The 26925-nt window shown below is 43.7% G+C and overlaps 1 protein-coding gene across 1 annotated transcript in view; it reads left to right on the top strand.

Moving 5' to 3' along the window:
- Window positions 1-26925, top strand: part of CFAP44 (cilia and flagella associated protein 44) — a 557576-nt gene that overhangs the window by 335267 nt on the left and 195384 nt on the right. The window contains exons 22-24 of the mRNA XM_085621005.1: window positions 551-703; window positions 9791-10015; window positions 24511-24671. Coding sequence (XP_085477131.1) covers window positions 551-703; window positions 9791-10015; window positions 24511-24671 — 539 coding nt within the window. The remainder of the gene's footprint in view (window positions 1-550; window positions 704-9790; window positions 10016-24510; window positions 24672-26925) is intronic.

Below are 26925 nucleotides of genomic sequence, written 5' to 3' on the forward strand. Positions count from 1 at the left end.
AGCCAATAAGTCTAAAAGCTGAGACATATTATCTTTTCCCTGCTTGTTTAACTTTCTTGTGTCTATTTATGAATTGTATCTTTTGGTTGCTTTATATGCAGTGTGCAGTGTTGTAGTAGTATTAAACTGCATTCATTTATTGTTACGTAAGTAGGTGCCTTCATTTATTCACACTGGAATCCCTTTTGCTTGATCAATGTTTGGATTAAAACCAGACCGTGCTTTGATATCAAACCGTATGGTTTTAATAGGAGTATTAGGTACATTGCAAGTCCTGGCTTAAAGCTCCTTCAAGCAGATTCAATAACAGTGCCACCCGAGAGCAAGGCATTTGCCAGTGTTTGTTTAAAACATCTGTGAACACACTTCGGTAGTAATGAAGGGGAGTACCTGGCTACTTGTTCTTTGCCTTTGACATTTGCATGGCAAGATTAAAAGCTGTCTTCTGTTTACTTTGACTTAGTCCATGCACATGGTGTTACTCTCCTGTTGTCTTCATCTAGCAGGATAACAACTACACCTAATGTGTGTATAACTCACCCTTCCTTAGGAGGCCAACACGATGCTGGTGCTCTGTGGCAATGGATATGTCGTCCAGGTGGCAGCACCCAGTGTTGAGGCAAAAGTTCCGGTATCGACCTATGAGATCCATAACCTACAGCTCCAATACTTCAGATTCCGCAGCGTTAAATCCAAGATCCAGGTACGTATGGAGGCTCAACACTGCTGGGGTATCCAGCGTCGATCAAGGATAGCAAGATTCATACCAGACGTTCAGGATTGCCACGTCACCTACACATATGTACAGTCAATGTAAACTGAACTAACTCAGCATGCATCTGTCACTCCTCTGACACTTCTGATCAAGAGGGTGATGAGGTAAAGATGATTGGGTAATACTAGATAGTTGAAGGAGAAGTAGCGCATTAAACTTGGCAATGATTATTTCCTCTGAAGACCTTTAATGTAAATTAAACACCATTTTCTCAGATGACCTCAGTAAAAAGTCAACTCTTCTATTTAGATGCAAGATTACCCCATTGAAAATGGATGAATAGTATACTACTAAATCTATACTGAAAAATCAAATGAACAAGGGTAAGATCTACACCTACCACAATGCTATGGGCAGTGCTTAATTTGAGCCACCACTTGCAGGTGGGGCCCACCCGGACTCATTTTCGGGGACCAGTACTTATTTTTCCTCATCAGACTTTGATCCAGAGTAAGAGGTAGAAAAAAGTGGAGAAATCATGAACCTGCAAGAGTGAAATAAAGAGTCAGGGAGTGTCTGGTGGCGGGTTAATGAGGCATGAAGTAGAATCAAGATTATGCAGCCTTCTTGTTTGGTACACCTGACTGCCGGTAGTGCTGGCGTTGGGCTTCTGAGCAAATATTTGGGCCCCGGCACTTGCAAGTTTAGCACTGGCTATGGGGCCTTACCGAAGACAGCCTTACTGAGGGCGAAACACCTGTGAAAATGTGTGTACTACTTTGTTAGACTGGTGGCATAGTCTGGGTTTAGGTCTTAGAAGAGGAATGTAATTATGCGGACAGAATCAATAATTTCAAAAAGCTTGGTCTCAAGTTGGTAGAGAAGGATTACCGCTGCATGCGGCTGAGGGAGAAACAACACCTAGACTTCAGACTTTTCCCAAATGACCAGTCCAGCCTCCATTATGAGAAAACTGAGAGGCTCCAACCACCCTTAGTTTTGAAGTTATTTCTAAATGGAAAGAAAGGAAAGTTAATTTCATACTTTATTCTGAAGAACAGCTTATGCATGGTTTTTAAACGCATTAAAAAATTGTGGTGCTATGCATACATACAGATTTTAAATGTAATTCTCTTTGAGACATAGTATAAGTTCATAATATGCATGCAAACGCTGAAAGGCACTGCCTGTGCCATATTTCAAGTAAACTATCATGGATCCTATCCAGTTTTATCAAGAATGGTTGAAAGAAAACAATAAAAATCTTCCCCAAAAAAAAGAATGGTAGCCTGCATAGTGATGCAGAGACGTACCAGCTGGGCGCACTTTGATGCTCTCATGATGTTTAACATCTCTGAAGCCACTCCTGCAACATACACTGTTGATGTTGGACTTGTATGGATGCTGAACTTGAATATAAACTGTTGATGCTGGTCCTGGATTGATGCTGGTCTTGGATATACATTGTTGACACTGGTCTTTGATGCTGATCTTGGAAATACACTGTTGACGCTGGTCTTTGATGCTAACCTTGAATATATACTGTTGATGCTGGTTCTGGGTTGATGCTGGTCTTGAATATACACTGCTGAAGCTGGTCTTGGATTGATGCTGGTCTTGAATATACACTCTTGATGCTGGTCTTTGATGCTGGTCTTGAATATACACTGCTGACGCTGGTCTTGGATCAATGCTGGTCTTGAATATACACGGTTGATGTGGTCTTTGATTCTGGTCTTGAATATACACTGTTGACGCTGGTCTTGGATTGATGCTGGTCTTGAATATCCACTGTTGACACTAGTCTTTGATGCTGCTCTTGACTATACACAGTTGACACTGGTCTTTGATGCTCATCGTGAATATATACTGTTGACGTTGGTCTTGGATTGATGCTGGTCTTGAATATACACTGTTGAAGCTGGTCTTTGAAGCTGCTCTTGACTACACACCATTGACACTGGTCTTTGATGTTAGTCTTGAATATACACTGCTGGTGCTGGTCTTGTATTGATGCTGGTCTTGAATATACACTCTTGATACTGGTCTTTGATGCTGATCTTGAATATACATTGTTGACGCTGGTCTTGGATTGATGCTGGTCTTGAATATACACTGTTGACGCTGGCCTTGGATTGATGCTGGTCTTGAATATACACTGCTGAAGCTGGCCTTGGATTGATGCTGGTCTTGAATATACACTCTTGATGCTGGTCTTTGATGCTGATCTTGAATATACATTGTTGACACTGGTCTTTGGTGCTGACCTTGGAAATACACTGTTGACGCTGGTCTTGGATTGATGCTGTTCTTGTATATACAAAAACAACAGTTGGTGGACAGAATGCAGAACAATGTCATACATTCAGCCCAGTACAGAGATCTGGGCCTAAATCCATCGTTTTTTGCTCACCATGCCATTCCAGTTTGAACCCAGCCATATGCAAATCAGTCTTGACCCTGTGCCTCATGAGAACAGTCCAACCCGAACTGCCAAGCCAGGTCCACCCTGGACAGGAAACAAGCATCCTAGGACCGGTTTCGGGGTTTCACCCCTCTTCAGCCAGGCTAGCTTGATTCCAATGGCATGGAGAGCACGGGACCCACGCCTGGGCATACCCATCACACTCGGGGTGAATATACATCATTGATGCAAGTCTTTGATGCTGGTCTTGAATATACACTGCTGACTCTGGTCTTTCATGCTGGTCTGGAATATACACTGTTGACGCTGGTCTTTCATGCTGGTCTGGAATACACACTGTTGATGCTGGTCTTTCATGCTGGTCTTGAATGTACACTGTTGACGCTGGTCTTGGATTGATGCTGGTCTTGAATATACATCATTGACGCTGGTCTTTGATGCTGGTCTTGAATATACACTGTTGGCGCTGGTCTTTGATACTGATCTTGGAAATACACTGTTGACGCTGGTCTTGGATTGATGCTGGTCTTGAACATACACTGTCGATACTGGTCCTGAATTGATGCTGGACTTAAATATGCACTGTTGATGCTGGCCCTGGATTGATGCTGGTCTTGGATATACATTTTTGACACTGGCCTTTGATGCTGATCTTATATATAATCTGTTGACGCTGGTCTTGGATTGATGCTGGTCTTGAATATACACTGTTGATGCTGGTCTTTGATGCTGGTCTTGAATGTACACTGTTGACGCTGATCTTGATTATACACTGCTGATGCTAGTTTCTGATGCTGATCTTGACTATACATCGTTGACGCTGGTCTTTGATTCTGATCTTGAATATACTCTGTTGACGCTGGTCTTGGATTGATGCTGGTCTTAAAACTACACTGTTGATGCTGTTCTTCACCTTCTAAGGGTAGATACCTGTGCTTCCCCTAGGATGCCTGCACATTGCCTTAAAAGTGCAAATGTAAGCATCTGTTTCTACTCAATTTACAGATTGAGGAAGGAAGATCTACCTAGCCTGCTACAAAGTAATTATAAGAAAAATTCCAAAAGATAGATACATGGATTTCCGCAAGCTATCAGGAGCTCTACAAGCTGAACTATGCACCAATGGTTAAAACAGATATATCTACTAGTAAATTGAATCTCCTTCCAAATGCAGTTAACAAACCACCTCTGTCTGTTTCTTTTCTCTACTTTGACATGCATTTTATACAAAAACTTTATTTCCCAAAACAATAGAACCAAATTCTCTCCTTTCAATGGAATAAAAGCAACTTGATAAGTATTAAGAAGCTAAGATTAGAGCTAAGCAAATATTTTTTTTTTTAAAGAATGAATTTACTGCATAAATATGACAACATTTGAGGACAGTTTGTAGCTTACCTACCGAATACATGAGGTATGAATTATTATAATGATAAATTGTTTCTACGGTATATCCATTTTTAGGTCTCGCCTGACCCAGCGCATGCGCTGGGTCAGGCGAGACTTTTTGTGAGGGTTCCAAAAAGTGCTACCACTGTAGCCTAGAGCAACAGTGCATGTGCGTGGGCGCGCACCCCTCACTTTCACGGCCGCTTTGAAGTTTGATCGCGATTGCGATCGCTTTCGCGGCCGCTTTGATGTGCTCTGTGAGCCAGTTTCCTAGCAAGGGAAACAGGAAATACCAGCGAAAACTACATTCAGTAAACCTATAAAATCTGAAAAAGCAGGCCATTATTTCAAGAGACTTTTCACATAACACATCGCGAGGCAACGACTAATTCGTTTTTGGCTTTAACAATAACAATAACAGTTCCAGGGCCTTTTTTGTTTTCTTTTATAGCTTTCATATTAAAGAGGGGCGGGAGGCATGGCTCGAATGATGAGGCATTGGCAGTGGTACACTTGCTAGGGCTCGGCGCTTTGAACCGTAATACAATGACGTGCATTGCCCGGTCTTAAGGGCTAACAAAAGTATAAACGAACAGCCGACTTTTCCCAGAGAAGGTCGTGTTTTACGTCTCATTGATAAGTTCAGACTAAAGCTTTTTTTCAGGTTTACATAGCGCGAACTCGACCTGAAGGTATTGGAGCCCTTTACATGAGCACCAGTTACGTTACCCAAGGCACACTTATTTTTGATAGGCAGGGAGAGATTACGTGATTGATTTGCCCAGAATCACAGGGTGTTGAGCCGAAGCCGAGGGTCAAACTTGCATAACCAGCTCCAAGATCTGCAGCTCTGGTCGTTAGTTCACATCCTCTGCCCTCTCCTCGCATTAATGTCAATTTCTTACCCGTGTCTTGGTTACCATGCTTCCAGCTACTTTCCGAATCAGAGGTGAAAGGCACACAATGAAACAATCTCTAAGTGTATTTTGTCGACTTTCAATCAGTGTATTCGCTTTGCTTTACTACTGCTGAATAAGCCTCCTGCTATGAACTGACAAGGCCAATAAGCAGAGGTAAATTATCGCAATGGAGACTAAAGCACAGGAAAACCAATCTAGATCAGGCATCTTTATTTTATTGACCATTAAAGGTCATGCATGTGACCACTAGCCTCTCACGGAGCGGAGCTCGGCATCTACGTCAGCACGCCGCTGCCCGGGTCACGGGAGGTCAAGTACAGGGGAGGCAGCACAGCGTGCCTGCAGCCCTGTAGTAAAACTAGCGGCTTTGAGAATGGAACGCTGAAGCCTCTCAGGTTTCACTTTTATGTGCAAGACCACAAAGGTACGCTGCCAGCAAGAAAGCTGAACTGATTAGCCTTCCTCTTGATCAATGGTATGGCTAATGTTCAGAGCCACCTCCACTGCTGCTTGGGAAATGATAACTTTGGAGCAAAACACACACTCATTAAAAAGAAAAGTAAAGGTTAGTACTATAATGTAATGGAGCTGGCAGGTTCCCAAAACCCACTCTCCACCGGGAGGTAGTAGGTGAAAAATACAGACTTACCAAACTGGATATATTTTTATTTTAACCGTGAAATTGCCAAATTTCACGGACCAAACACACAACCACACACACAACCACACACACACGCACACCACACACAACCACACACAACCACATACACACAACCACACACACAACCACACACACAACCACACCCACACACACAACCACACGCACAACCACACATACAACCACACATACAACCACACATACAACCACACATACAACCACACACACACAACCACACAACCACCCACACAACCACCCACACAACCACACAACTACACACACCACACACACACACAACCACACACACACACAACCACGCACACAACCACACACACACAACCACACAAACACAACTGCACCCGCATACACAACCACACCCACACAACCACACACACACACATACACACACAACCACACACACACACACACATACACACACGCACAACCACACACACACACACAACCACAACCACACCCACAACCACACAACCACCCACACAACCACACACAGCACACGCACACACAACTACATACACACACAACCCCACACACAACCACACACAACCACACACACAACCACACCCACACGCACACACACCCACACACCCACACAACCACACACACACAACCACACACACACAACCACACACACACAACCACACCAAGCATTGGCATAGCCAATAGGTCTCGCCTTTGGGAACTTATAAGTGTTTAGCCACGCAACAGTTGATGTGGTTGCACCAAGGATATTGTGGTGCATAACTAAATACTTAGAAGGTCCCAAAAGCGAGATCTCTTGGCTATGCCGATGCTTGTTTCTTTTGAAAGCCAATAAAAGAAAAAGATTGATGTTGTGACGAATTGCAGTCAAGCTTTCAATCTCATCAGATTTTTAGCTGCCTTCCTGGAACCATTTATTAACTCACCAACGAATACCTGGCAAGGGTAAACCCATTTGGGTGCATAGAGATCTCTGCCACAAGTGTGGAGTTCTTTGCATCCGTAAATGTCACTCAAGGAGTGGGAAAATGGCCTCGCCATCAGAAAATTGTAAACATGGACGTTTGTTGGCTTTCACAGACTGATGGGAAGGGGAACGGAACCCTACAAGGATTTTCTGGGTGTGTAGGAAAGGGGTTTCTCCACAGAGAAAATAATTTTCCTGTGGAGAAGAAAAAACAAAAAAGAACACACACAGGGGATCCTTTTTCCACTACAAGGAGTTCTCCACTTTACCTAACTCTGAACAGCAGGAACAGGGTCCAGTTGGGAATGTCAATCTACAAGATATAGTTTTGTCAATTATCTATAACTTGCACCCCCATCGTGCACTGCTTATATCCTTACATACTGTCTTGAGGACTGTGGTTCTCATTAGTAATTTGAATATGATTGTTCTTTAAATCTAATAAGTCATGTCAATTAAAATGTCATGCGTGATGCAATATGTGAAGCCATAAACAGTGCATGAAAGGGGTGCAACACTTAACTATAACGCAATATATGTATAGCTGTTATATTCGCTTCTTAAGTTGCTTTTTTCCATTGAAAGGAGAGAACTAGACTCTATGGTTTTTAAAAAAAGATTTTTGTATGAAAATGCACGTCAAAGTAGACAAGAGAATTAGACATAGAGGTGGTATGTTCATTTTTACAAGTGATTTTCTTCGTGCATGTGTGATCGGAAGTAGATTCAATCTAATAGTAGATATTTGGTTTTTACCACTGGTACATAGCTCAGCTTATAGAGCTACTGACAGCTTTCAGAAATCCATGTATCCACTACCTTTTGGGATTTTTATTATAATTACTCTGTAGCAGGCTAGGTCAATCTTCTGTATAGGGCTAGAAGTAATACCTTCACAGTAGAGGCAGCCCAGATGTAAAGACCAATTAAGCAAGTATCCCTTCTAGGTACTTTCCAGTAATGTAATGTAATGTAATTTTAATCTAAAACACAGAGAATCAACAACAACCGACATTGATTGGAAACTACATGGTGCCATAATTGACTAAAATCTTCCCTCTTATTTCTTAAGTAGTAGGGCTCAAACCTACATGAATAGAAATATGTGTAATTAGACCAATTATTAATGCTCCTATTTTGCTGACCGGCTTCATAGCAGATGGTGCAAATCCTACAGTTCCTATACCAGCCGCATAGCACCTTGGTAACTCTTCTTCTGTTATTACTACAGAATTTTAGCATTGTAGTTCTATATTTGAATTCTTGTTTTCGGAAATGAGCCTGTACAATTAAAGAAAGTGTACCCTGGCTTTAGTTTTATGGACTGCCATTCATAAGTTATGATTAAGAATGATGGTGATTCTTTGGCCGTATTGTTCACTTGCACCGCATAATGCAAGGCGTCAAGCATTTGAGCAGACCGTCCTAGGAAACATGAAGCCCAACTTTGTTTAAAAACCAAGTAAAAAGCTTGAGACAAAATTGTTTCCTCTCACACTATGCACCACTCACTGAGGCCAACATTTTTCATTTTTATATGCTGCAATTTCTATAAGCTTCACTACACTTTCTGAAATCAGTGTTGAGACACCATTAATAGTTTAAATTTAAATGAAAATTATTAATACCTGTTTTACAGGCCCACTCTAATGACCTTTAAAAATAGCTAGCATCACCTGTGGATTTAATTAAACATTCATAATGCCCTATAAAAACAGTGTGTGGCAGTTGCATTTCATGTAGTCTCTCCCCTGGACATTTTCATGAGAAAAGTATTAAGGATCTGATTTACAAAACAAATTACATTTTTCTTGTAATATATGAGATTTCATTGCATTATTCAAGATGAAACAGAACTACCTATAATCTCGCATGGCTGAATCACATTAACCAAGAAGGCTTTCTTAAAGTGTTTCTGGGTTAAATACTATCCAATTGTGTAATGTGGGAGCAATTCGATCTAGTTCTTGGGTTGATAAAAGTTATAAGCAGGAGTAAATGCATAATTTGATAAACCATAATTACATGTGAGTAGATAAATGGGTTGAGAGCGGTGTAAAAATAACATTATCTTCCTCACCTGCGTAACGTTAGTGGTAGTTTCTTGAATCAAATGTAATTAAATTAATTTGATAAAGAAAAGGAGATATTGTTTGTGCGCGCGAAGAGCAAGTACTACTGGATTTACATGGGAAAGGATTGTCCCATTCGTGGGAAGATGGGGATCAGAGTTCTGCGGAGAAGGGCGAGTGAGGTCTCATATTATTCAGTTTGCTGAAATAATTCAAGGATGGTGTAGGGGAAAAAGGCTGAGATTGGCCGAGGTGTGCTCAACGGTGGGATTGGCTATCTCAACTTTGAATGGTAATTTTATATTAACAATGACCAGGAGAGCTTTCACCACCATGTGTACAAAAGGAAAGCCTGCACAAAGTAGCTGGACTATTGTCACAGAATGAAACTAGAACAAGCCCAGCCTTGGACAGCAGCATAGGATTTCCCTTTCCACAGGTGGCAGCGCTATCCTCAGCCTTAGACGGCCCCTGTGTGCCTCAACCATTGTCAGCTTACTGCAACCCAACCTCATCCAAAGTCTTCTTTTGAGTATTGTGCTGTTAAACTTGCGAGTTAACTCTGCCTTGAAATGGAGAGCTATGAACTTCTAGCTCAAACACCGCGCTCACATGGTATCTTTTCTATTGTTATTTCCTTACAGAGGGAACTAGAGATAGACGCAAGAGCAAAAAGAAAGGAGGAGAAGCAGAAGGAGAGGCTAGCCTGGATAGCGGAGCAGAAGGAACAGGGCATTGAGTTGACTGAAGAGGATCTTGCTGAAAAACCAGAGGAAGAGCCTGAACTTCCACCAATATACATCCCGGAGGAGCCCAGCCCCATTCTCACCGGATTTTACTCCACGCCCAACAGGTTCTGGCTGTCTCTGGTAATATGTTTTTTCAACTTCATGTTTAATGCTTTTGAGCCTTGCTTACAACACTCTAATTTTATGCAAATACATTGGTCAACATAGATGCTGATCAATAGTGTCAGTATTTAACAAGCAAGAATTAGCGTTCCAATTGTTATATTGCCCTGCAGGTTGTTTTTAATGTAAAGCGAGGCTAAACAAATGTGCATGCGGGCTGAAAAACGTGTATATAGTAGACATGTATGAGTTTTCCACTGCAGTCATCTTTCAAAGGGTAGACTACAGGTACAGAGGCTGGTACTGGTCTGTCATTTAGGGGAAGCCTCCGCTTACTCTGGCATTTTTAATTTTGGCAGCTCCAAGATAGCTTGCATTGCAGGCCACAATGGACCAATGCCCTCATTATGAGTTCTGTGCATTTTGGTGCATTAATATCAGAGGGTCGGGATTCCAAAATATGGTGGAATTTATACAGCTTTCTTCCCTAAACGAGAAGTAACTACACGGACCCGGCGCAGATATAGTTGCTTCTATACCCTGCGGTTTTCCCTTATTAAAGTGAGAAAGCTTCAGACATTTTCCAATTGTTCTGCATGTGGAAACTATCTGGAAAGGGACCAGTAGGTACTTTGGGGTGTGGGTGTGGCGGGAGGGTGTAGTGGTGAGGACAGGCTTGCATCTCTCAGTCAAACTAAGTTGTAAACCAGCAAAACACCAGGAAAAAGTGGGGGTAACCATGCAGTCAGATTCCACCTTCCTACAGACTCTGCCTCCCGTTTGTAGTCTTGTAAATTTGTACAGTTCCTTCGGATGCTAAGGAATTGGGCCACAGGTAGATTTTTTCGTAGTGCTCTCGGGTGGGCACTCTTGAAGTGTAGGAGGCAGTTCCGGTCCGTCGTTTTCCTGTACAGACTTGTGATTAGTCTCCCCTCATTGGTGATAATGGTAACATCCAGAAAGGATATACTGTTCCTATCTGCAGTTATAGTGAATGCAAGGAAAGGATTTCTCCCATTGAGCCAGGTGAGGAAGCTGGTGATATTCATGTCCGTGCCAGCCAGATCACAAAGATGTCATCAATATATTGTCGCCATATGCGAATTTCATTCCCATAGGGGTTATTGTTCGAGATGTTGTTATCTTCAAACCAGACGACGTATAAGCATGCTAAACTGGGGGCAATGGTGCTGCCTATAGATGTACTGTGGCATTATAAGTATGTCAGCTCTTCGAACTTGAAGACATTTTCCAGTAAGGGCTAGTTTAGCTAATCGCATAATCCAATGTACTGGGGCTGTCCAGTCCCAGTCTTGTGTCATCAAGAGGTTGCTGATTACTCAGAGGGTTTCATCAACTGGGTGTTTGGTGGGCCTTGATAGGGCTGGGGTTCAAATGGTCCAGGCCAGTAGATCATCTGATTTTGGTGGAACGTAGAGTTGTAAAAGCCACCTGTCTTCCAAAAGGACTCTGCTTAGGATGGATAATGGCTATCTTTGCTTAGGAATACACATAGACTGTCTCTTGGATTTGTCAAAAAAAAGTTATTTCTTCTCTTTCCTTGATTGTTCTTTTGGTCCCTTCTTTTCTTTTATGTAAAGTTCCCTCAGGCAGGAGGTTCTCGTTGGACCTCAGACAAAGGCAAACAAAATGAAGGAAGAAAAAAAAGGAAAAAAAAAAGAGTCCCTCAGTCTTTCTTCTTCCTGTTTTTTTGGTCGTGGAGTATGCTCGGCAGATCCACATCGTGTCCTAGGTTCTCTTGTGGATGTCTGCCGTCCCGAGGACGATTAAATAATCCCCCCCAAAAAAAGGTACAAATCAGTCTTGGTGGAACTTTCTAACTGGCAGCTTAACTACCCATCACTGTGTGAACACCCGGCATGAATGAAAAAGGGGGCGGGCTGAGAAAAGTGCCCTTTTTAGGACAGCTTTGGTGTGCACCACTTCTTTCCGGCCCAGCCTGCCTGTGAACGAAAAAATAGGCACTTGCCTGGAGCTACAGCCCTCTTGAACCATAGTGAGGGGTATCGTCGCGTCCTCCCTCTCCCGGGGAAGGATACTTGAGCGTTGCCACTGAGTGGTATCTCTGGGTTCTCCTCAACCCCACTTCCTTTTGGTTCACCTCCTTCAGCTGTGTCCTCGGTTGTTAGCGGTAAGACTCCCTTCTCCTCTGGAGTTATCTCTCTCTCTCGTCCTGCTCCTCACGCACCTCACACACCTCCGATTGCAGCCACACCCCGTTTGTAGGATCCGTCCTCACATCTAGTGCGCTTCTTTTCTCTTCTGACGGTGATTTGGTGGGCGCCATCTTGCAATCCTCGGTCACCTGAGACGCCGTATCACATTGCCTTTCCCCAAGGTATGTATTATTGGGCCATACAGATATTGGATAGGTAGTCCACATTACCCTTTGCTCTTTCTGGTACATGTAGAGTCTGAAATGAAAAAGGCTGCAATGCTAAGAACCAAGTATCTTAGGATTTGTGTTTATGTGGGTGGCTAATCAAGTTAACGGAGCGTGGTGTGTTAAAAGAAAGAACGACCCAGTAGATAATATTGTAGTGCTTCCATTGCCCATTTTATGGCTAAACATTCTTTTTCCATGGTGGCATAATGTACCTCTCGGGGAAACAGCTTTCAACTTAAATACAATACCGGGCGTAGAAGGCCTTAGAAATCGAGCAGCGACAGTACATCACCTAATCCCAGATCTGAAGCGTCAGTCTGAAGTGCAAATGGTTGGTAAAAGTTTGGACACATTAGAATAGGGGCATGAGATAGAAGGTGTTTTAATTTATGAAAGCTATGGTCTTGGGCTTCAGTCCAGTTTATTCGGGTTTGCCCCTCTCTTTGTCTGAGGAAATCGGTAAAGGGACTTGCTACTTCTGAAGACTGGGGGATGAATCGGGGGTAATATACGACCAGACCCAAGAAAGCCTGTACCTCCTTTCTGGTACTTGGTTGGGGAATGTTCTGTACTGCCTCTACTTTACCAACTTGTGGTTGTATTGTTTCTTTGCTTATGGTGTACCCTAGATATTCTATGCGATCAGTGCAGAGGGTGGTCTTTTTTAGGATTCATTATGAGACCGGCTTGTTTTAAGGTATCAAACACTCGTTCTAAATGATAAAAATGGGTTTCCCAATCAGCGCTGTAGATGACAATGTCATCTAAATATGCTACTGCATATCCTTGATGTGCTCGTAATAATATATCCATAATCCTTTGGAATGTTGTTGGGACCCCATGAAGGCTGAATGGCATGACTTTAAAATTATATAATCCAGAAGGTGTAGAAAAGGTGTTTTTTTCCCTGGAGGAGTGGCTAAGTGGGATTTGCCAATAACCCTTTGATAAGTCAATGGTGGGCATAATTTGGGCTTCTCCTAGTCTTCCTATTAACTCTTCTAAGTGTGGCATGGGATAGTTGTCAATCTCGAGTGAGCATTTAAATGGCGGAAGTCAACACAAAATCGGAAACTACCATCCGGTTTAGGTACGAGGACGATGGGAGAACGCCAGTGCTTTGAGAGGGTTCAATTATGTCAGCTTTCAACATTGCCTCTATTTCCTGTTCTACGGCCATTCGTCGGGCTTCAGGTACTCAATATGGTATGAGATTCACAACAGTCCTCGGCTCGGTGACAAGGTCATGTGTGATTAAAGTAGTACGTCCCAGATTGCTAGAACTGAGTCACGAAAAACTGTTCAACAGTTTAAACAGATGCCGTCTGTGATTTCGAGAGTGGTTCTCTCCTGTGTTAGGGTTCTCTGTTGCTATTTCCCAAAAAGAATATAGGGATATTTCTAAGGGCTTAGTGACGGTTATGTGTTGTACGGCCACTGTTGGGTCCCCTACTGACGGGGTGGGGTCCTCCCATTTTTTTAGCATGTTTATATGATATGATTGTTCTGAATCCTTTGTTTTCAGTATTGATATTCTGTATGTAACCGGTGTTAGTTTCTGTGTAACAATGTAAGGACCCTGCCATGTTGCCAATAGTTTCTTTTCAGAGGACGGTAGGAGTACTAACACGTTATCTCCTACTGTTAGTTCTCTTATCTTACTACTTTGATCATAATACTCCTTCTGTTTTGTTTGTACTCTTTCCATGTTTCTGTGGACCTCCTCCCATAGTGTGGTTAGAGTTTCGTTTAGTGTTTGTGTATATCCAAACAAGGGCTTTCCCTCATCCTGTCCACTGTTCTACTGCCATCTCCAACATGGTCCGTGGTTTTCTGCAGAACAGAAGTTCAAACAGACTAAACCTGGTGGACTTCTGTTTGTGAGTCCAGATGGCAAAGAGAACAAGGGGTAGTTTGCGGTCCCAGTCTCTCCCTGTGTCACTAATGACCTTTCTGGAGTATGGTCTTCATCATTCTGTTGTACCTCTCCACCATTCTGTCTGTCTGAGGATGATATTTGGCTATACGTATCTGGTGAACCCCTAGAAGTTTACATATTTCCTTCATTAGTCGGGCCATAAACGGAGTACCCTGATCCGTCAGAATTTCCTGAGGAAATACCACTTGGGGAAAAAAATGAAATCACCGCTTGCGCTACGGACAAAGTGGTCATACATTTGAGGGGAATTGCTTCTGGATATCGGGCGGCATAGTTCATTGGTGTCCTCTAGCTGAAGGTATCAAGGGACCAACCAAGTCCATCCCTACACATTGGAAAGGGATATCAATAATGGGTAGGGGTCATAAAGGGGCCTTCTTTTCTCTCAGGGGATTCACTAATTGGCACCTAAGGCAATTTGCACAAAACTTTGCCATTTCTTAATAGATACCTGGCCAATAGAAGCATTCCAACTGGTATTTCAGGGTATGTTCCTGCCCATAGTGCCCACCTCTCGCTTGACTGTGAGCTAGGTGAAGTTCTTGTTCATGGAATGCGAGTTGAACCAACAACTGTTCTACCCTGTGCTAGGGAACCCCACTAATCCTATAGAGAAGTCCCTTCTTAATACAAAAATAAGGGCCTGCCTTATTGAGGACTTCCTCTTGTGCTTGGCTCCAGGCATTTATCAGAGCGCTGTCATCCTTCTGGGTTGCTCGAAAGCTCTGTGAAGGAGTGTTTCCACTCTCTGTGGAGGAAATTAAAAAGGCAGAAAAGAGATGGCAACCAGCTTTATATTTTTCCTATTCTTTCAGTTTTGGTTTTATTTTCCTTTCCTTCGGGACTTTGTATTTGTTCCTCAGAAAAAGGCGCTTCCCTCAACGATTCAGTGAAAAAGGGCTGGCTTGGTTACAGCCGCCAGATACTCATAAAAGTGAAGTAAATCGGTACCTGGGAGGATAGTCTGAGAGTCCCTGCACTACCCCTACTCTTCTTACTTGTGGGCATCCGTCTACTTCTAATAAAACTTCAGCAAGGCGATATGACCGGATATCCCCATGAACCCACGAAACGTGTACTTTTTCCCCCTCACACAGTCTTGCCGTTGGTACCAGTTCTTCAGAGACAACTGTATGGTGACATCCTGTGTCTAACAGTGCATCCACGGGTCGACCGTTTGAACAAAGAGTTTTATTTCTTTCTTTCCCTACCTTCCCCTGTAACTAATATTCTGCCCCTGGATAGACCTACATCCATGGATTCCGGAGTATCGACCTATGGGGGACAGTTCCGGGCAATGTGACCCCATTCGGCACATTGGAAGCACTGTGGCCCTGTTGGTACCTGGGACCGTTTTGGAGGGTTTGGAGAAGGTTTACCCATGGTTTTGTTAGGCCCAATCAACCTGGTATCACCACTGGTTGTCATTGTTCTGAGGATAGCTCTGGGGACATTCATGGTGGTTTTCGCTGGGTGTGCCTTGAATTCTGGTGATCTATGGTATGCACATGCTAATTCTACTGTAGACGGTGTCGTCAGGCGGGGGTGTTGTTTGACCCAGGCCCTTGTATTCATGGGTAAGGCCTCTAAATTCTTCTCCAAATAGATCTTCTTGGTTACTTCATCTAAGGAGGAGGTGGTAGGTTGTAGCCAACAATTTCCTAAATCCTTGATCCTATAAAAAGATCTTGGGTATTCTCACCTGCTGTCCATTTCTCTTTGTGGAATTGTGCCCTATAGTACTCTGGGTCGCATCCCAATCAATCAAATATGGCTTTTTTTTATGTCTGGGTAAGGGGTCACTCCAGCTGGATTGGCTGCCTTGTAGGTTGACTGAAGTTCCCCGGACAACAAGTGAGAGATATACTGTCCCCACCTTTCTTGAGGCCAGGTAGCAGTCATCCCAACCCTTTCAAAATTGGTAAAGAAATTGTCGGGATCGTCCCCGTGCTGGTATTTTTGTAAGACTCATCCTGGCACCTTCGGATAGACCCTGGCACTTGATATACCGTCCGTGAGGCGTAATATAGCTGTGTCCTGAACCTGTTGATTGGCTGCCATAAGGGCTGCTTGTTATTTAAGAGCAGTTTGGAAGGCCTCTCTCTCTTTTTGTGTGTTTTGATTCTTTTGCTCCAACACTAACTGTGTCTTTGAACCTCAGCAAGTTGCGTAATAATTTTTCCCATAGTAATGGGTTGTGTCATCTTTACCCGGATGACAGCCCCACTTCTGACACCACTGTTGTCCAAAAGGACTCTGCCTAGGAAGGATAATAGCTATCTTTGCTTGGGAATACAATTATACTGTCTCTTGGGTTTGTCAAAAAGAAAAGGTAATTTATTTCTTCTCTTTCCATGGTTGTTCTTTTGGTCCCTTCTTTTCTTTTATGTAAAGTTCCTTCAGGAACTTCTCGTAGGACCTCAGGCAAAGGCAAACAAAATGAAAGAAGACAAAAGAAGAAAAAAAAAAGAAAGAAAAAAAATGAGTCCCTCAGTCTGTCTTCTTTCAGTGTCTTTGGTCGTGGAGTATGCTCGTCCGGTCTGTGTCATGTCCTAGGCCCTCTTGTGGATGTCCGCCATCCCGGGACGATAAAATACTCAAACAAACAAAAGAAAAAGAACGAATCAGTCTTGTTGGAACTTTGTAACTGGCAGCTTAACTTCGGGTCACCTGTGAGAAGGGGGGTGAGAAAAGTGTCCTTTTTAGGATAGCTTGGTGTGCATCACTTCTTCCCAGGTCCACGCCAGTTTTTTATGAAAGAAAAAATAGGCCCTTGCCTGGAGCTACGGCCCTCTTGGACCATAGTGAGGGGTATCGCCGCATCCTCCCTGTGCTGGACACAGCAGGATACTTCACCGTTGCCACTGGGTGGTGTCTCTGGGTCCTCCTCGACCCTTGCTTCCTTTTGGGTCACCTCCACCTGCTGTGTTCTCCGTTGTTAGCAGTAAGGCTCCCTTCTCCTCCGAAGTTTTTTCTCTTGTTCATCCTGCTCCTCGCGCACTCCACACACCTCCAATTTCAGCCAAGCTCCCCTTTGTAGCATCTGTCCCGATTGCAGCCAAGCCCCCCTTTGTAGGATCCGTTGTCGCATCTGGTGCGCTGCCTTTTTCTTCTGATGGTGATTTGGTGGGCACCATCTTGCAATCCTCGGCCACCTGAGATGCTGTATCACACAACCTCTTGCACATTGCTTCCGTCTGCCCCTTCAATTTTCCGCAGAGCTTTCACTGGACCACTCATCAGAGTCCGAATACAAGGATTCCGATGTGTTCCTCAATGAGGACACTTGATCGGAGTCAAATCTCTTCTTGTAGCCTTCTTTTATATAGGTATAGACTCTTTCATGAGAAAATCTCTTGATATCTTTTTGCAGTTTGTCAATTTAGTTCTGTATTATGAAGTCCTTGTGTTCATTCATTTCTTTGTTGACCTCCTCCAGTTTCTTTATGTACACTGTGATCTTTATTTGTGTGTTTAGGAAGTCCTCACTTGCTTTTATTTTAATAAGTAGTGTTTCACTAGACATTTGGCGGTGTTTATAATTAGTATAAGCCAATCTCTGGAGCATCGCCATGCGATTAGGGACCATTCTATTCGAAACAGAGGATTGTCCAGAAAGATCCTTGGCTCATTACTCACTGACTGGCCATGTGTTGATATTCATATGGAAAAAATTAACAGTATGGCTGTTGCCAGTAGCGTCTAGCAGGAAATGAGGGTGGAGGGGCAGGGAGAGGGAGGGTGGACAGAATAAATAAAAAAATACCACTTAATTCTTCGCCGGCTGCGACTCTCCTCCACTTCTCGGGCAAGTCCAGAACAAGGAAGTATCCAGGCTCCCCTAAGCCAATCACAATGCTGTAATGCAGCGTTGTGATTTATCCGAGCGAAGTGGATCGGCGCTCAGATGGCGACTGGGGCCTGGGCATGTTCCCCACCAGGCTGTGTAATGCAGCCTGGTGGGGAACATGCAAAGTGCGGATGACTGTTTGGCCAGTCCGAGACGGCTGGCCAAGCAGTCATGCACACTTGGAGTGTGCAAACCACTCCCCCCCCCTGTCCCTCCCTCCCTCCAGCCCTGCCCCGCCCTAACCCAGCCCCGAACCTGTGAATAATAAAATGATATTAACTACAGTATTATCATTTTATTTTTCCTGCTCAAAGAGCAGTGGAGTGACGCTCCTCCACCTTAGCTGTGTGGGTCTCACTTGAGGTAACAGGAGAGCTAGTTGGCCCCCAAGCCCCTCAAATCAGTTTTAGTATCATCCATGCCTAGCAGAAGGTATGGTATGTAGCAATTCACACACATGGCGACAGCAGCACCCCCTGCCTACTGCACTGCCAATTTAAACCTGTCGCCAATATAGTATATTTGCTCCATGGACATGCCTTCTTTACGTGTATATGCGGGGCACTTGGTAATAGGCTCATCATCTCCGGCGCTTAAACCCAACCTCCGAGTCTGAATTTCATAATTCCTCTATACTCACATTGATCTTGTTGGTCTTTTCAGCATCTGCCTGTGTTATTGTTGTGTTTGCAAGTTATAACTTTATTGATGCATCTGTCCATATGCTCCAATATAGCCTCCTCCACCCCAATCTACTCCACTCCAGTCTAGCCCAATCTACTCCACTCCAGTTTAGCCCAATCTAATCTACTCCAGTCAAGCCCAATCTACTCCACTCCAGTTTAGCCCAATCTACTCTACTCCAGTCTAGCCCAATCTACTCCACTCTAGTCTAGCGCAATTTACTCCACCCTAATATACCTCACTCCACTCTAAAACAATCTACCCCCATCCACACCAACTCAATCTACCCCCCTCTACTCTAAACCAATATACCCTGCTTAATGTTATCCAATTTACCCCACTCCATGCTACATTAAACCAACCTACCCCTCCACGCTTCCCCAGTCTACCCCACTCCACACTGCCTCAATCTACCCTATTCTACTCTACCCCACTCCACCCCACACCATGCCAGTAGCATTTATCAATGCTGATCAGCAGCCACACTTGTGTACAACATGGCGAAAAACGTATTGCTAAAACCAATAGCTCTTGCATAGGTGAGACCTATTGGCTCTGCCAATGTTTGTTGTTCTAGTGGTAGACTTTTAGGGAAGAAGCTGTCACACAGTACATTTCGTCACAGAAACCATTACAGTGGAACCCTTGTCCTTTATGGAACAGCTCTCTCTGCTTCCTAACTCCACCCTTGGCCAATTCAGTTAATCCCAACAAGCATGAAGAAAGCCTAGTATCCAAGTGTGCATTGGTTCCTAGCCTTCTTCTGTGCCTGGCTACAATGCTCTGAGTTTCTGACCTGCCCCATGATTTGGAAGGGGTATGTTCTGCTGGAAGCGATCACAGGCAGATTTGAAAATCAAGAGCTCCTGTACACTCCAAAATTTGTGATGAAATTTTGAAGGTGATCACTGTGAGGGAATGCTGCCTCAGTGCTTTCTCTGTGTGAGAATACCACAATGACTGGACCACTTTAGGTAAAATAAATCTAACCACATCTGCAGTATTTTTATACTTATTTATTTATTGTGTTTTATATAGCGCGAACTTGACCCGAGGGTATCATAGCTTTACAGAGTTGGCATAGTAGCAATTACATGGGTAATGTTTGTAGTAAATATAACAAAATAATGACAATAATTAAAACAAAATATACGAAAGACATCAGAAACTGTTAACCAAACAAGTATGAAGTAGATAAGGCAAAAACACGGATACAGTGCTATACAGAATTAATATAGCAGCAGGTGCACGGATTATTTATTTTATTTTTATTTTATTTATTTATATATTTCTATAGCGCACAATTACCCTAGGGCGTCTAGGCCCTTGGCAGCTAAACACACAAACACATCGAAGATTTGGTTGAAGGCTCAGTACTAGGAGTGAGGTTATAAAGTATGTAGCCAGGTTTTTAGGCCTTTTCTGAAGGAGAGCAGGTGAGTTTTTTAGCTTTATTGGTAACTTTTTCCACCATCAAGTTGTGATGCTTATAAAGCTTTTTCCGCCCCATCTTTGGAGTCGGAAATTCTGTACTTTCACCAGCTTCAGAGAGGCCCACCGAAGGGTACAAGCTGAGATGTACCATTGGAAGCCATCTGTCAAGTAGACGGTGCCTAGGTTATATAGCGCCTTAAAGGCGATGCAAAGTGCCTTAAACTTGATTAGCTTCTCCATAGGTACCCAAAGAAGGGTATTAAGGGCCTCTTTGGCTGATTAATATTTGGTGGTATATGCCAGCGTTGTCATGAAGGTGACTATGAATTCAACCCACTGGGGTGTGAAGTTTTAATAATTGCGGGAGCAACAGCGAAACCCACTTGGGTGGAATCGCGCAGCACTACAATGACCATGATGCTCTTCAGTGTGAGGCCCACTGGGGCAGTTACTTCTATTTAATTTAATTATGTGACTACATTTGGCTATTGACTCCTGAGGCCTGTGAGCAAGGGCGAGTAGCCCGAAACGCGTAAGGCCATCGGCAAGATGTTTCCTGGCTTCCTTCAGTCCACGCTGCCACGTTCATTAAATGTTTGAAAACCCTACCTTGGAGTGCGTTTCCTTTCGAGGGCAACTTCTTGTTTGAATTAATGCAGTTAGTCCAGTTGCGGAGACACACTGCTGAATGAGGCGGATCCAGGATGGCAGCGAACAAGGTCATCATCGGACAGGTGGACCTTTGATGAATGGTGTGGTATACTACAGCGTTGTCATGAAGGTGACTATGGTTTCAACTCACTGGGGTGTGAAGTTTCAATAATTGCGGGAGCAACAGTGAAACCCACTTGGGTGGAATTGCGCAGCACTACAATGACCATGATGCACTTCACTGGGAGGCCCATGGGGCGCTTACTTCTGTTTAATTAAATCCAGTGACTGCATTTTTCTGCTGACTCCTGAGGCCTGTGAGCAAGGGCGAGTAGCCCGAAACACATAAGGCCATCAGCAAAATGTTTCCTGGCTTCCTTCAGTCCACGCTGCCACCTTCATTAAATGTATGAAAAACCTACCTTGGAGTGCATTTCCTTTCGAGGGCAACTTCTTGTCTGAATTAATGCGGCTAGTCCAATCGCAGAGACGCACTGCCATGTGAGGCGGATCCGGGATGGCAGCGAACATAGTCATCGGACAGGTGGACCTTTGATGAAAGGTTTGGTATATGGCAGCATTGTCTTGAAGGTGACTATGGACTCAACCCACTGGGGTGTGAAGCTTTAATAATTGAGGGAGCAACAGCGAAACCCACTTGGGTGGGATCGCGCAGCACTACAATGACCATGACGCACTTCACCGGGAGGCCCACTGGGGCAGTTACTTCTATTTTATTGAATCATGTGACTGCATTTGGCTGTTGACTCCTGAGGCCTGTGAGCAAGGGCGAGAAGGCCGAAATGGGTAAGGCCATCGACAAGATGTTTCCTGGCTTTCTCTAGTCCACGCTGCCACTTTCATTAAAAGTGTGTGGAGTGTGTTCCTTTCGAGGGCAACTTCTGCCACTCTGCAAACGCGCCTCCTGGCGCTTGGCTGGTTGGGCTCTTAAGGCTGGTGAGGGCCTTTATGGGCCAACAAGACCTGCTGTTACTTCCAGCAAGCCCCAGGAAGCGCTTTTGCAGAGTGTTGGAACAAGGGGGCTCGGCCTCTGACGACCTCTCAACAATACAGCTGTGTGGGTCTCCGTGGAGGTAACAGGAGGACTAGTTGACCCCCAGGGATCCTCAAGAGCCAAGAGGACTTCAACCACTAACTAGTAGAGCGCCAGGAGGTGCTTTTGCAAAGTGGTGAAGAAAGGGGTATTGGCCACTGAAAATATCTCAGCAAATCTACTGTGTGGGACTTGCTGGAGTTAACAGGAGGGGTAGTTGGACCCCAAGGACCATCAATAGCCAAGCTAAACATCACCCTACTAATAGTGCACCTGGAGGCGCTTTTGCAGGCTGGTGGAGAAAGGGGACTTGGCTTCCTGCCAGATGTCTGCAATCTTGCTGTGTGAGACTTACTGGAGGTAACTGAAGGGGTAGTTGGCCCCCAAAGACGTCCTTGGGGGGCCAACTACCCCTCCTGTTATCTCCAGTAAGTCCCATACAGCGGAAATAGCTAAGAGATCTTTGGAGGCCACGGCCCCTTTCTCCACCACTCTGCAAACGCGGCTCATGGTGCACTACTGGTTGGGGCATGAAGTCCACTTTACTCCTGAGGTACCTTCGGGGCCAAGCGCTCCTCTTGGCACCTCCTGTAAATAATACACATTGGGATTCCTAAGAGCTAGTCGGAGGCCCAGCCCCCTATCTCCACCACAATGCAAACGCAACAGCTAGTTGAAAAACCTTAGAAATCCACTGAAACAAACCAAGGTTACAGGGACGTTATAGTTGGTAAATAGAATTTTAAAAAACCTTAGAAATTCACTAAAAATAAATGCTACAGTGACGTTATAGTTAGGGTCAGATTTTACTCGTCCAAAACCAGTGAAATTCAGACGGTCATCACTGATGACCATGTCATGAGTGATGTAATATGAAAGGTCAAAACAGAGTTCTAGTTAGCTCAGCTAACTATAACAGCTGGATTTCACTGATTTTGTACGAGTGAAATCTGACCCTAACTATAACGTCACTGTAGCATTTGTTTTTAGTGAATTTCTAAGGTTTTTTAAAAATTCTATTTACCCTAACTATAACGTCCCTGTGACCTTTGTTTTTTTTAGTGAATATTTACACACACACACACATGTTGGCAATTAGGGTAGATGCAGTATAAAACATGTATATCAATTAACAGCACAGCAGCGAGTGCCCCAAGCTACAAATGGTGAATGTAAACTACATGAATACAATAGCGAAAGAACATTTTTGACAGACTGTGAAGTAGGGGATGATACACCCTCGAAGGCAGCAAAAGTAGAGTGTTGTGCAGGGTGGGGAGAGTAGAGGCGCAGTCTTTCCCAAGTAGTGATGCTCAGAATTATTTGTAGGATGTAGGGTGAACATAGACAGACCATCCAGGTGGAGGGTTAAGATATTTGTTGTAGAGAAGAAGTTTCAGTTTCTTCTTGAAGTGTGGAAATGATTCATTGTTCAATAAATCCTACGGCAGTACGTTCCAGATTCTGGGAGCGTTTTCGGAGAAGGAGCTTTTGCGAGATTTCTCTTTCTTAAATTTTGGTGGAATCAAGAGTAGTCTGTGAGAGTATCGAAGGGGTCTCTTTTAACCACCTTTTGCTAGCTTAATTGTGAGATAGACTGTTTTTCCATTTTTATGGCTTTGTGGGTAATGCAAGCCGTTTTGAGTATAGCTCTAGCGTCGACTGGTAGCCAGTTGAGTCTCTTGAGAGTGAAGTGGTCGAAGCAAATCTCCCCTGTTAATAATCTAGCCACAGTGTGGAGTGCGGCTTTCAAGGGGGCTAGGTGTGATTTTGGGGCTCCCATAATTGTTGCATTCCCATAATTTGGTTTTGACAGCACTTTATTATCAAAAGTTGTGGAATGAAAGTTCTAATCCACTTTACGTTGGGAACTTGCTTTGTAGCCTCTTTTTCAAGCTGGTTAATTTTAATAAAAGTGTTATATGTTTAATTGTTTTAACTGTTTCAATGGCTGTAATTTCGTTTGCATCCTGTGCTAATTACACTGGTCGTAGTTTTGTGCTGCTGACTGTAATGCATGTTTGTTAAAAACCTGGGCTGTAAAATCTGTGGAGCATTAATCTAGGCAAGGCTGTAATTAAACAATAGCATGGTAATTTTATGTAATGTAGACCAAAATGTTTTATAAGCTGAAGTAACATATTTGACTGTGTGGCCGCTCCATTCATATGTGATCTGCTCACAGGTGAGTAAACAGTTTTGGTCAACTTTTATCTTTTAGACTTGTTAACAGAAGATGGTGTTTTTTGGAAGACATCAGGTTTACCCATTCCCCAGACATAATGTGTACTTTACCTCCAGTTAAGTGGTTGCTGTGTTGTCATCTCACGCAGGTCTAGAAGGTCATTCAGGCTTGCTGTACTGTTTATAGTCAATCTGTAATATTAAAAAGTCTAACAGATCTGTTTTGTTTTGCAACTCATACAAGATAGAAGCAATCTGATATTAAATATAGGGTATGTTCTTTGTCTCAAATACAACTTGATTTCCTCAGGGTGGCTATGATGCGGGATATCTCTACCACTGCCAGTTTGAAGAGAATGAGGAACTGAATGAGGATGTCAACAAGGACCCTTCTTTGAGACAGGATGAACCCTTTGATCTTCTACCTGTTGAGAATACAGAAAATAACCCCATCAGGAAGATGTATTTTAGGTAAGTCAGTACCTAGCACATCAGTAAGTATGGGCAGAGACTGACAGTTGTCCTCAACAGATCAAAGTACAGGGATCAATAACCTGAACATGATCCACACAGATCACTGAACAGGGGTGCATATTCTGCCCACTGACCACAGAACAGGGATCAATAACCTGAACATGATCCACAACAGATCACAGAACAGGATGCATAGTCTGACCACTGTCCAGTGAACAGGGAACAATAACCTGAACATGATCCACAACAGATCACTGATTAGGGTGCATATTCTGACCACTGACCACAGAACCGGGATCAATAACATGAACATGATCCACAACAAATCACTGAACAGGGGTGCATATTCTGACCACAGAACAGGGATCAATAACCTGAACATGATCCCCAACAGATCATTGAACTGGGGGTGCATATTCTGACCACTGACCACAGAACCAGGCTAAATAACCTGAACCTGATGAACAACAGATCACTGAACAGGGGTGAATAACCTGACTGTGCTCCACACTACACCACAAAACAGGGGTGAATAACCTGACAGTGATCCAAACTAAACAATAAAAAAGGGATGAATAACCTGACAGTGATCCAAACTACATAACAAAACAGGGGTGAATAACCTGACTGTGAGCCATACTACACCACAAAACAAGGGTGTATAACCTGACAGTGATCCACACTACACCAAAAAACAGGGGTGAATAACCTGACAGTGATCCACACTACACCACAAAACAGTGGTGAATAACCTGACAGTGATCCACACTATACCATCAAAGAGGGGTAAATAACCTGACAGTGATCCACACTACACCACAAAACAGGGGTGAATAACCTGACTGTGAGCCATACTACACCACAAAACAGTGGTGAATAACCTGACAGTGATCCACACTACACAACCAAACCGGGGTGAATAACCTGACAGTGATTCACACTATACCATCAAAGAGGGGTAAATAACCTGACCGTGATCCACACTACACCACAAAACAGGGCTGAATAACCGGACTGTGAACCACACTACACCACAAAACAGGGGTGAATAACCGGACTGTGATCCACACTACACCACAAAACTGGGGTGAATAACCTGACAGTGATCCACACTACACCACAAAACAGTGGTGAATAACCTGACAGTGATCCACATTACACCACCAAACAGGGGTGAATAAACGGATTGTGATCCACACTACACCACAATACAGTGGTGAATAACCTGACAGTGATCGACACTACACCGCAACACAGTGCTGAAGAACCTGACAGTGATCCACACTACAGCACAAAATACATAACCTGACTGTGATCCATACTACACCACAAAACATAATCTGACTGTGTTCCACACTATAACACAAAACAGGGGTGAATAACCGGACTGTGATCCACACTACACCACAAAAGAGGAGTGAATAACCTGACTGTGATTCACACTACATCACAAAATGGGTGAATAACCTGTCAGTGATCCCCACTACACCACAAAATAGGGGTGAAATACTGGACTGTGATCCACACTACACCACAAAACAACCTGATTGTGATCCACACTACACCACCAAACATAACCTGGCTGTGATTCACACAAAACAGGGGTGAAAAACCTGACAGTGATCCACACTACACCACCAAACATAACCTCACTGTGATCCACACTACACCACAAAACGGTGGTGAATAACTTGACAGTGATCCACACTACACCTATAAACAAGGGTGAATAACCTGACAGTGATCCCCACTACACCACAAAAAGGGGTGAATTACTTGACTGTTATCCACACTACACCACAAAACAGGGGTGAATAACCTGACAGTGATCTACACTACATCACCAAACATAACCTGACTGTGATTCACACTACACCACAAAACAGGAGTGAATTACCTTACTGTGATCAGCACTACACCACAAAACATAACCTGACTGTGATCCACACTACACCACAAAACAGGGCAAATAAACTGACCATGGTCCACAACCGTTCACAGAACAGGAGTGCAGAACCGGACTTCCATCCACAACAAACCACACAGCAGGAACACATAACCTGCCTTTTGTCCACAACAGAGAGGGCAGAGTAACCTGACCATTACCCACAACAGAGGACAGATGAGGGGTGAATACCTTGACCATATCCAATGTTAGACATGAGAACAAGAGTGGAGAACCTGACTCAAGCCCATAGCAGACTGCAGAAAAGGTGTAGAGGTGAGAGAGAAAACTGTGTAAGTTGCTAGA

Source organism: Triturus cristatus, chromosome 8, assembly GCF_964204655.1.
Source record: "Triturus cristatus chromosome 8, aTriCri1.1, whole genome shotgun sequence".
In the NCBI taxonomy this organism is placed as follows: domain Eukaryota; kingdom Metazoa; phylum Chordata; class Amphibia; order Caudata; family Salamandridae; genus Triturus; species Triturus cristatus.